Source organism: Myxine glutinosa, chromosome 3 (genome assembly GCF_964187855.1).
Source record: "Myxine glutinosa chromosome 3, kmMyxGlut1.1, whole genome shotgun sequence".
Lineage (NCBI taxonomy): Eukaryota > Metazoa > Chordata > Myxini > Myxiniformes > Myxinidae > Myxine > Myxine glutinosa.
This window is the reverse complement of record NC_136263.1, coordinates 86,114,890-86,127,780: the sequence shown is the minus strand read 5'-3', so window position 1 is coordinate 86,127,780 and position 12,891 is coordinate 86,114,890. Positions and strand designations below refer to the sequence as shown.

General features: G+C 40.9%; 1 protein-coding gene across 2 annotated transcripts in view; it reads left to right on the top strand.

Annotated features, from left to right (window-relative positions):
* LOC137423406 (kin of IRRE-like protein 1) overlaps window positions 1-12,891 on the top strand; it is a 446,337-nt gene that overhangs the window by 354,296 nt on the left and 79,150 nt on the right. For both annotated transcript variants that reach the window (XM_068110539.2, XM_068110538.2), the window contains exon 8: window positions 4,431-4,558. In XM_068110539.2, the coding sequence (XP_067966640.1) occupies window positions 4,431-4,558 (128 nt within the window). The remainder of the gene's footprint in view (window positions 1-4,430; window positions 4,559-12,891) is intronic.

Here is a 12,891-nt window from a genome sequence, read left to right as displayed (position 1 = left end):
AATAGAATAATTAACCAGTTAAAAGGCATTATTTTAATTGTTACAATCAAGACGTGTAAGACCTCCCAACTGAAAGCTTGGTTTGTGATGTGGGAGAACGAGTTGAAATTCCATTTACTATTTGTGTTAATGTTCATCAATTTTGAAGTACACCGATATTATCCCATGTTTTTTATCCTCCATGTATGAGTAATTAACGTACAAGCTCCATTATGATCCTTGGATTGATTTGAAAATTTTAAGACAAACACATTTTCTTCACAAGAATCTATTTATGGGTGTTTGAAATGATTTTTCTTGTATAAAAAAAAAAAAAAAAAAAACTACAGAACTAGGACAAGTGATAAAATGCTTTCCAAAGAAGGTCTTGACTCCAGAAGAAAGAAATATTTAGTTGGGAAAGATTTTTTTGCAGATATTTCACAGTCAAGAAGTGGTGAACAAAGTTCAAATGTGGAAGAATTTCATGAATATGATTTGCAGCTTCCATATCCTCAAATCTATCCACCTCAGTTTGTCAAAAAGCTTGTCATCTTGTTTGACAATCATCTTACCATCGTGGATTACCCTTACCTGACCGTAGGAAATATTATTGAGACATTCATGTGTTAGCTTACATGCCATCTTGACCAAATATTTGGGTTTGACTAAAATAGCACAGAAATGTTTTTTGACCAAATAAACAAAACTATGTAACCAAATATTTGACCAAACTATCACGGAACGTTTTTGAGAGGTGGTACATCTTGCGAAAAATATAGAAAAGTTAAATAAGTGCAAAATTGTGAACAAATGCATTTTCATTCATGCATAGAAAGATGTGATGTATGTGAAGGCCGTTTGTACAAATGTTGTCTGAATCTATTTGATCATGTTGTCCTTTTGTAGTTGGATTGTTAAGGATGTTGTACCGATGATGTAAACATCTGTCAAAACAATTTCAACCTGATATTGATGGCCCCAAGATATATCTACCGCTTCTTATTTTTATAGTCTTGGTTTTTGTACCCTGGTATTTGATGCTTCAGAGAATCTCCCTGTATAATGACATACAAGTAAACTGTACAAAATAAGGTATATCAGCATCATATACACAGATATTAGCCTATAAATTCACCTTCTTGCTTTGACAAAAGGAAAGTGAGATCCACTGTACACCCACCCACTTTTAACATTACATTAGGATACCAGATTATAGTCATATTCCACTTTGACTGGTGTCAAACATGAGATAGATTACAAGTGAGATTGACACAACAACAACAACAGCATTTTACAACCATTTCTTTCTCATCACAGACAGTGTGGGTCCACCATCTGGTGGAGGAGGGGTGGGTTCACAGGGGTATATTAATAGTGGTCATGGTTTAGGAATGGGGATGATCTTTTATGGTGGTGAACAGCTGTCTTGAACATCTCAAGGGTAGAATGAGATTGAAGTGAATGGGAAAGTTGATTCCACATGCAGAAAAAAAATAGGACCGAATGAGTGGAGGTGGGCAGTGATCTTGGATTTAGGTCGTTTCACCAGAGGGGGACCACTAGAAGTATCACCAGAAGACCACCAGGAGGTGTACAGTTTCACCAGATGGTGGACCTGGGGCGGGGGGGGGGGGGGGGGGGTGTGGACAAAACATGGAAAGAACGGGGGATGCAAGACCAGAAAGGAGGCGGTAGAAGACAGAGAGACCACTGACCTGTCTGTGATGAGAAAGTGATGGGCCTTTCGATTCAGCTCCACAGCAGGATATTCCAATAATTTTGTAGGCCTTGGTTTCCTGGTGTTTCATGCAAATGCAAACATTCCATATTTTTCTTGACGTGTTCAATCTATGCCTTTTTAGGAGGTCCTCTTGGCTTTCTCGTTCTATCAACAACTTTATTGCTTTCTTTACAACTTCATTTTCTGCTATTTGTTGCAAATGACCAAACCAACCAAGTCTTCTCTTCCTAAGATATTCTACACCAATATTGACTTGAAATCTCTTCCTGTTTTATAAGCTTGGAAATTCCCTCTTTCAGAGACATAACATCCAGCTAATGAATCATTATCATCTCTGTTCTTTCCATTATTTTCTTAAATCCTCGATTCGCATTGCCCACATTTTGTTTCCATACATCATAGCCGGTCTGATTTAGATTGTAATAACTCTAATTTCCACAGATAACGGAATGTTTCTGTGCTTCATGATCCGACCTAGTAGTCTCCACTTATTCCAGAATAACTTTATTCTTCATCTCACAGTTAATTCTGCTCTAAAGTGAAGATGCATCAACTGTAAAACATCTTACTTAATTTATTTTCTAATTATGCCATTATAGTTGAATTCATAATCTATTTCTGAGGATTTGAGACCCAATAAACATAACCTAAATGTCTGTAAGTAGGCTTGATGCACACATCACACAATTAAACAACATTATCTTCGAATGCATTCGGGTTCATTCCAATAAGTCAATTTGACATTTTACCCCATGAGCATTTTGTACAAAATTGAAAGAGGCAGAAATCAACAACAAATTATAGTTGCTGTCTTGATCTCATTCACAGTGTCTTTATTTACCGAGACCTTACCTTTCTTGTTGCCAGACCCATAAGCCTCATCTTCATGCCATTACATTACTACAAAGGTTGATGCAGGTGCTTCTTGAAAGAAATATACTGTTATGTCTGGCGGGGTAGAGCAATATGTAGAGCAGATAGATCTGAATAGGTAACATGCTTCGAGATGTCGCGATAGCTAGAACCCACTATGTACCTTTAAGTTAGTATGTGTAGGCGTTTGTCGGGTTAAGGAGTATACTTGTGAACCTACCAGGAGGTTCGTGTGTTAAGTAGAGTTAGGGATTAAAGAGTAGAGCCCCTGTGTTTCCTCACCTGGTTAGCCAAACCTTTGTCCCTTTTGGCACTGCAGACCAACATAGACATTCCGACAGATCCCTAGCACAACACTAAATAACGCCCTTCCCTGATTTTGGAGACTCACCGATCCTGTGACGCCCTCCAGTACCGGCGTTGCCGGGCGGGGGAAGGGAGACCCGTACATTCCCAACCCGTACATTCGCCCTCTCGACTCAAGCTCACTCGGACAAAAGCCTCACACAAATTACACCGTGAAGGCCCAATGGCCATGTCTATGCCACAAATCAAGTACGTGAGCGAGTCTGGCGCACTGAATTGAAAATATATAGAACGCTCATACTCCGTGAAAAGTGTAGCCGCCGTGTCGCCATCTTGGTTAGCACGACTCGAACAACTCGCTTCGCGGATCTCGTTTGTTTTGAACGTGTCCCAGATTTTAAAAGCCAGACAACTGTTAAAATGCCATTTTGTGCGGCAATAAACTGCTCCAATCGGTTACGGAAGGGTTGTGGAAAGACGTTTCACAGCTGTTTCAAAGACGTTTAATTCATATCGCACAAAATCGACAAAAATCGACAAAAAACACGATCGCACAAAAGGTGAAAAAACGCAATCGCTTTTCGCTCTGAATTACATGCAAACGCGTGATGGAAATCACCATCGCCCAGCATCGAGTGCCAACCAAGATGGCGCCCAGTAGCTGCATCTCCACCTATGTGGTGTGAATGGCAATGGTCATTCTATATATTTTCAGTTCAATGGTCTGGCGGCGAGGATGGAACATCACGTGATCGCTCTGAGCGAATCAGCGAGCTGCTCTGGCACAGGCTGAGATTCCGTGTATAATGTTCCTCGCTGAAATGCGCTGAGGTAAATATGAATAAAAAAATATGGATCTCGTCAAATATTTTTAGGTAGGCCATGTCCTTCCCAGGCTCAATGGCCATGTCTATGCCAAATATCAAGCACGTGAGCCTCTCCGTTTAGGAGTCTATCGTTAACACACACACACACACACACACACACACACAGACACACACACACAAACTGTGTTTTATTTATATAGATAAAATGAGTGGGTACGTGCAACATGTCAGTGAGTACTATTTATTTTCCTGTTTATTGTTTGGTAAAGGAATTTAAAAATTCTTCTTTTTTTTTCTATGTATGCTTCTTCATTGATTTTTTTTTCTCAAGGTAAAGACATGCAAATAAAAATTATGATTTTAAACCTATTACTTGTAACTATTTAATGCAATCCCTCCTTAAAACTAATTGTACTAAAACTAAACCCACCATATCATTCATTTGTATTTTGTGCCTTTCCATCAGGTATTGTTCCACTCACATTTCCTTTCACCTTGATGTGCTTCTCAGCTACATAGTCACCATAGCGCACCTGAAAGCAGCAGACCTGAACCTATTCCAGCATGCCAATCACAATTATACTGCAGCTCACCCAAACCAATCACATAAAATTGAGCTCACCCATATGTGTGGGTCTAGTTCTGTATATTTTATGTCTAAACCTCATTCTTCAGATCTCATACCTCTTCATGTCTTGCAGTCAGTCCTCGTATCATGACAGAACCACAGCCTGCTACTGTGAACACAGGCTCTGACGCCTCTTTTACATGTGTCTGGTCGGGAAACCCTCCACTCAGTCTTACCTGGACAAGACTGGATTCTAGCCTGGTACGTGTCCTTTAGAATAAATGCCTGCCCATCTCAGCTCTTTTCCTGGCCTTGGGCCTTAACCCATCAGACATGATTTCCTACCAGGCTGCATTCTACAGATGTGGAAATTAAACATGGCTTGGCGTTACCCATCTACCATGCTATATTTGGCAATGAACATTTCATATATTACAATTGATTTAAACTTTATATTATTAAATGAGGCATTCTTGTTCATTTTAAATCATGGCCTGTTTGTTGCTCCCATCTGATCTTGCAGCTCCAAGTTCAAAATTCTCCATTGTGTCCATTTTGTTGATTATTATCTACTGATGTCCTTTGGTGATTGGAGCGAAAAATTAATTAACTTTTTATCCTGGTGTTTTGTGCATAAACCATTGTGCACATAAAACATTGACATTTTTAGAATGGTATTCAAACATGACTGATGTGTGCGGCATTGCGTTGGCTAGTTGGCTGTTAGTGAAAACATGCTTTTGTTGCTGATATCATAAGACATAAGTAATGGTAGAAATGAAATTGTGCCCCCTCACCCTGGCTCTCTCTTCCTTCCCTTGGCTCCTTTATCTGCCACCATGCTTGGGTGCTTGTTGCTTGCCTTTATCTTGCAAAGTTGCCAAACTATCCCCCATCTATCACAAGTTTGCGAAGGCTGATCCAGTGAAATACACACCATAGTCCTAAGCAAAGTGAAATATATGTATGTATATATATATATATATATATATATATATATATATATATATATATATATATATATATATACATACATATACATATATATAATTTAAAAAGCCTCTTCTGGCTGAACAGTTGCATAGGCTCCACCTATTAGGCACGAGCGTAGCAGAGCTTCCTACTTCTCCATAAAATTGTACTGCAGCCAATACCAGGAAGAGAATTTAATTCTCAATTTTATAGTTCAGCCCACCTCTGGAGAGGGAACATTCATGGACACGTGTTTTGAGCTTGTATGGCATCGTCTTATGAGGGAGATCTTTTTAATACAAAAAAAAGTAAATTTTAAAAAATCACATTTTAAAAACAGCGTGGGACGTGCACCTTGACCCCACGGCCAAAATCCACAGTCCAACAAGATTGTCCCATGAGCATACACATGATTCTCAGCCGGAAGGCTGAAGTACATGGTCAATGAAACACACATCTTAACTTTTTAGGGCTATAAATCATCGTCATACAGTTGGAGGACTCCTTTCAATAGGAGGAGGTCCCCATGACAATCGCCTTATGAGGGAGTCCTTTTATATAAAAAGGGTAAAAATAATGAAAACATTTAGACAGCTTGGGATGCGCATCTTGACCCCAAGGCCAAAGTACACAGTCCAACAAGACTGTCCCATGAGCATACACGTGCAACTTAGTCCGAAGGCTGAAGTACATTGTCAATCATACACACATCCTAACCCTGGAGGGTCGGAATGCATGGTCATACAATTGGACCAATTCTCAATGAATCCCCATTGCAGTGTGGAGCAGAAACCCCTCCCTCAGGTGAACTGGTCAAACACGACAAGACATTAAGTCAAGATCAGACCTCATTACTGTAGTGGGTACCAGAAGGCAAGTGCCACACCAGCGATTGCTGCATGCATCCTGATTAATTGGACATGCCTGTCACATAATAATATACATACATGTCGACCCAGCTATAAACTGTCATTGTGGTGTTTCACAGGCAGGGTGATTCATCAATATGTGCCGTCCCTTGGATGGACGTTAAACATTTTCTGATGAAGCAACTTCTAAATCGGTGGTAAAGTCAAACACCACAATTACCGCATTTTGTTCCAAAACTAATGACGATTAAATCTTTCGCATGTCACCTGGCACCAGCAACGACTAGGCGCCCTGCCTCTATTATTTGAATGTGCGATGGTTCTTGAATGATGTCTTCCCAGACAAGTTGATCGGTCGACGTGGTCCAAGTGCTTGGCCACCACATTCTCCCAAACTGTTCCGTTCCCATTGGGCTATATTTCACGTGGATATGTAAAACTGTTGTTTACTCATAAAAACCACATTTTATGGATGAATTGGCTATGATTATAAATGCGATTCATGGAATTATTCAGCAGCAACTGGAGAGTGTGTTCAACAAGTTGGAAAATCGGATTGAATGATGTATTACAAAAGATGGCGGTTATGTTCCAAATACTGTAATTTGAACTAAATTAATAAAAACGTTATAAATTATGCTTCCAAGCACCATTTATAGTTTGTTTCTGTGATATGTACAGTCACGTGAAAAAGTAAGTACACCCCATGTAAAGTTTTGACTTTTACAACATATTTCAACATACAGCTATTTGATCTTCATTTCAACAATATTGATAGATAAAGGTGATGAAATATAACAAATATCATGAAACATTTACATTTTGTAGTCCATTGTATAATTTAAATAAACATAAATGCAAATTTCGCATGTGGAAAAAGTAAGTACACCCTTGGCTCTAATAGGTGGTATTGCCCCCTTTGGCAGAAACAACCTCAAGTAGGCGTTTCTTATAACTGTCTACCAGTCTCTGACATCGACTGGGAGAAATTTTTGCCCACTCCTCCATGCAGATTTCTTTCAGCTGTGCGATGTTTGAGGGGTTTCTTGCATGCCCAGCTCGTTTCAAATCCCCCCACAACATCTCGATGGGATTTCGATCCGGGCTTTGCCTTGGCCATTCCAGAACCCTCCATTTCTTTCTTTTCAGCCATTCCTTGGTGGATTTACTGGTATGTTTAAGGTCATTGTCATGTTGCAAGGTCCACCTTCGGTTGAGCTTCAGCTTTCCGACAGATGGCCTCACATTATCCTCAAGCACCCTCTGGTACAATGAAGAATTCATAGTGGATTCTATGATGGTGAGCTGCCCAGGCCCTGATACAGCAAAGCTGCCCCAAACCATAATATTTCCACCACCATGCTTTACAGTTGGTATCAGGCTCTTGTGGTCAAATGCTGTCTTTGGTTTTCGCTAAACATGTCTTCGGGTACTGTGGCCAAATAGCTCTACCTTTGACTCATCTGTCCAGAGCACATTGTTCCACAAGTGCTGGTCTTTGCCTAGATGTTCATTGTCAAACTTTAGTCTTGCCCTGATGTTCTTTCTGGACAGCAAAGGTTTCCTCCTGGCACACCCCCCATGGAGATCAAATTTGTGCAGCCTCTTTCTAATGGTAGACTCGTGCACTTTGACAACAACAGTGGCAAGAGCTAACTGTAGGTCCCGTGATGACATTCTGGGGTTCTTAGAGACTTCTTTCAGCATCTTGCGGTCTGCTCTCGGGCTGAACTTGCTGGGGCGGCCTGGCCTGAACAAGTTGGCAGTTGTTTGGAATCTTCTCCACTTGTAGATGATCTTCCTGGACAGTCGAATGATTGATTTCAAATTGTTTGGAGATCTTTTTAAATCCCTGCCCAGACTCGTAGGCATCTATAACCTTCTTTCTGAAGGCCTCAGAGAGCTCTTTTGATCTCGACATGGTGACGCCGCACACTTCAACAACAAAGAGCAAACCAAACTAAATGTCTGAGCTTTAAAAAAGACCGGTTCCTCAAAGATCCTCTCCAACGATGTTCTAATCATTTGCACCTGAGCTGGTGCACCTGATTCTAATTTTAGGTATTTGAAGTAGTGATAAATGTAGGGGTGTACTTACTTTTTCCACATACAAAATTTGCATTTATGTTTATTTAAATTACACAATGGACTATAAAATGTAAATGTTTCATGATATTTGTTATATTATATCACCTTTATCTATCAATATTGTTTAAATGAAGATCAAATAGCTGTATGTTGAAATATGTTGAAAAAGTCAAAACTTTACATGGGGTGTACTTACTTTTTCACGTGACTGTACATCAAAAATTATCAAGGTTCAAATTTGCACAAGGACGTTATAGACACCCTGTATGTCATCATCCCATGTGCTCTGCCTAAAGACAGGTCCTCGGCTCATATTCCTCTCCATGTCTCTGTCCTCTGTCAGCCTTTTCATTTTCCAATAACTTCCTTCATTTTTCAAGTCATCCAGCAAAGATATTCTCTTTCTTCGTCTTGTTATTTTTTCTTAAAATTCCCCCCTCCATGTCCCCAGTACAATTAAAATTCCCCAATCCCAATTCCCCAATCCCCAATTCCCCCAAAATTAAAATTCCCCAATCTCCAAATTCCCCCATTCTTAAAATTCCATTCTCCCCTTAATCCATCTTACTGGTCGCTTTCCTCTTAGGATGGGCCCTGCCAAGTTTGTCTGCCTTTTTTCTCATAACATTTAACAGATTTATTTGTTCTTTCACCCTACTCAACACAATAATTTGTTACTTTTCTGTCCAGTTAATCTTTTCCATTCCCCTCCAAACACACATTTCCAAGCTACTTAACCATAGTCAGGTTCACTATGTTAACAAATATAATTTCGTTCAAAATTTTGGGAGATTAGCAAACCTGTACATTTTTGTTGTTCCTGCTGTCCTTGTTCCTGCTTGCTTGCTGCACCTTCCATCCGTAGATATTATGCTTTCAAAATACTTGAATCATTGCACCAGTGATCAGTATTTTTTGTTATATGAATATGTCAATATACATTTATTGATTTTGAAAAATGCATTACTTTGGTTTTGCCGATGTTCACTTTCATTCCAAAGCTCATACATCCTGCTGCTTCTACTCTATCTACTATATATTGGAATGTTTCTCTACTTGCTACAAGTGCTTTGTCATCTGCAAATCCACTGATGTTACCATTTTCCATCCAATTTTAACACCTTGTTCTGTGTCTTCAAATGCTTATTTCATCATCGTTTCTGCATATATATTTAAGAGGACTGTGTTGATAAACAAAACCCTTGTTGAACGAATTTCTCTTCAATTACACATGATTCTGACTCCCCATGTTGGCTGCACTGACTGTTGCTGCTTGTCCCATGTACAGATTTATTATGAGTCATCTATCTGTCGAGCCTACTCCAATGTCTTTCAGCAATGCCAAGAGCTTAATCCAGTTAATCCAATCGAATGCTTTTTCAAAATCCACAAAACAAACATATACCTGCTGTCCAAATTTAAAACTGCGTTCACTCATTAATCTTGTATTGTCAATTGCTTCTCTCATCCCTCTTCCTCCCTGTAATCCAAACTGATCATCTCAGACAATGTTCTGCACATTCCTTTCCACTCTCTGTTAAAATTCTCAACCCAACCTTTGATTTGTGGACAAACAGATTAATTGGACGAAAGGCAGAACATCAGCATCGGCATCGGCCTTCTTTCTCAGGCTGATCATTATTGTATGCATGAAATCTTCTGGTCATTCTCCTGATAACGAAATATTTATACACAGTTTAATGAACATTAATGTTGCATTCTTTCTGCTCTAGCGGGGAAAATGGCCTTAAAACGATCATTCATTCATTCATTCATTCTTTCCCATGTTTTTAATCAACTAACTCTAGGTAATTCATCTATTCCAGCCGCTTTACCAGTTTTTATCCCATTTATTGCTGCTCTTATTATTCTCTAGCATTTCTGGTCCAATAAAATCAATGTCAACATTACTCTCTTCTTTTTGCTCAATCGTGTCAAGCTTTTCATTTTTTTGCATATTGGTCTCCAGAGTATTTGTGTGTGTATATATATATATATATATATATATATATATATATATATGTATACATATGATCAGCAGAAATACTCTTCAGCTTTTGCTCTCAAAACAATTTTTAAATGTTCCCAATTTTATTTTTCATTTTTTTCATTATTGTTTTTTGTTTTGTGGGTTATGGTATTGGTTGGGAGACTGGTTTGGCAAGAAGCACTGTGGCATCAATTGAATAGTGCTGGGAGATTATCCATAACTCAGAGGTGGCATACACATTTTTGAGCTGTCTAGCCTCGGTCGGATCCCTTTCTGACTAAACTGTTTTGGCTCACCTGGAACGTAGTTCCGGTGAGCTTATGGGATGGCGCATCACCCACCCGTCCGTTAACACTTTCAACTTCTTCTCTAAAAATGCCAATGGGATTGTTACCAAAATTGGCTAAAATTATATATGGGATGTTAGAACTCAAGTCTGGTCACGGCATGAAAATGCCGGGGTCTCAGAAGATCTACGGGTGTCAATGAAGGTCCAGGGTTGATGCCACTAAAATAGAACTACACAATTTCCGATGACACTTGACCACAACCTTCAGCACCCATGATGCACCAAAGTTTGTTCACGGCATTAAGAAAATCAGCATCGAAGGAGATCTATGGGGGGAGTGGGGGGAAAGGGGTCAAAGTGGGTCCAGGTAATTCCAGGTCCAGGTAACCCCCCCCCTCCCCCCCAAAATAGGTAATTGCTTTCTTCTCAGAAATTAAACACACACTTCCGATGAAACTTGACCACAACATTCATCAGCCACGATGTACCAAAGTTTGTTGACGGCATTAAAGCAATCGAGATCTATGGATGCTACAGGGAGTTTGACCCCCAAAATATGTGTTTGCTTTCTTCTCCGAAACTACACACACACAATTTTGTTGAAACAATGATCACAATCTTCATCACCCGTGTTGTACCAAAGTTTGTTCATGGCATTAGAAAAATCGGGGTCTAAGTGGATTTGAGGGAGGGGGAAATTTGCCCCCAAAATATTGTTGCGGATCTCCCGAAGCCCGATCCACGTTACAAAGGGGGGATTAAACCCCCTTTTTCCCCCTTGGGTCTTCGTGTCCACGAGGCTGAATCGCCACTTCCGCAGCAAGCGTGAAAAAGGGTATCGGGTCGACACCGCTCGTTCCTTTAACCCACGCTGCCATGAAAGCAGGGACCGGACCTCGCACAAGCCATGCTTAATCGAGTACGCCTGAGCGGTATGCGTATCACGTGACTCGTGCCGTTACTTTTATGGAACCCGATTCGAGCGGTTCTATTCGTACCATGCGAGGACAATGGATGGAAGGGACGGGAACGGTCAAATCAGAGGAAGAACATGATTTATTATAATGTACAGGACGTACAGGAAATATTATAATGTATTATAATGTAAAGAGACAGAGCAGGCACTTAACAATGTTAACTTATTACCCCGACACAGGGCCCACTCACGCACACGGGGAGATGGAGGAAGAATGTTCGCGCGCCAAACACGCTTTGCAGTCAGTCGCTCCGGGACAGCTCGCCCGGCGGGGCCCTCTGGCGGTCACGGCACGTGCAGGGAAAAAGGCAGGCAAGGAGGAGATCGCGGGTCTGTGGCTCGGAACGGGTCGTCTTCTCGAGCGCGCGATCAATACAGCGCAGAGCGTAGGGCACGGGGCACGGGGGATTCGTGTACCGCGCAGCTATTTAAGTGATTCAAGTCCAACACTGCAACTCGTTCTCTTGCACGTTCTCTCTCTCTGACTCGCACTCCAGCTCAACTCCTTGCGTTCTCCGAACTGTGCACACGACAACTCTCAGGGGCTCCGACTCAACTGAGGTGGGGGGCTCGGAGCAGAGTTTTTTGGCTCCGCCCTGGCCTTACTCGAATGTTCCAAGCCCCACCTCTCATCGCCGTGGTTAGCCACTCCCCTCGAGCCCTGATTGGCGGCTCGTTGCTTACCGGCCACTCCCCCTGCAGCTCCTCCCTTCGGCCTTGCCAGACTTGTTCAGGCCTGCCACGTGGAATGCTCGTGCCAAAAGACCGCCCTACTCACGGGCCTGCTCAATGCAAAACTAACACAGGAAAGGACTACGCTTACATTCACTAAGAAATAACTGAACTATCGCGAGGCTTCATGTTGTGGTGCGTTTACCTACGAGGGGGATTATCCTTTATTCCAAAACCACAATAATATGTTTTTGTTTGTTTGTTTGTTTAAAGTCTTATGATTAATTTAGTATGATTCTACATGCTTTCCCTGTCTCCTAGCATCCTTTGAAATTGGTTTAAAATACTGTGATACTGTTTAAAATACTTTTAGTCAGTGTAGTATACTGTTTTATTCTACCAGGTGAGTGCCAATTTTGTATTGCCCCTATTTTTCTACTTCACGGACAGAGTACAGAGGTATCATTATGCTGGCTTCCCTGTGTACCAGTATTTTCTCATGCATGTTAATTATGCCATAGTGCCTTTTGATGCCTGACCTAATGGATGTATCATGTGTCAGCACTCTGGCCACAGTCCTTCCCTAACCTTTTCTTATACACCAGGGCAAGGCCCAGCTAGCCAGTTTGTGAACGTTTTGCCAATCCCACTTGCTCTCTGAGTTGCCTACACAAATTATGGTGCATGGTATAAGATGATAATGATACTGATCAAATCAGAAATTCCACACTTTCCAAC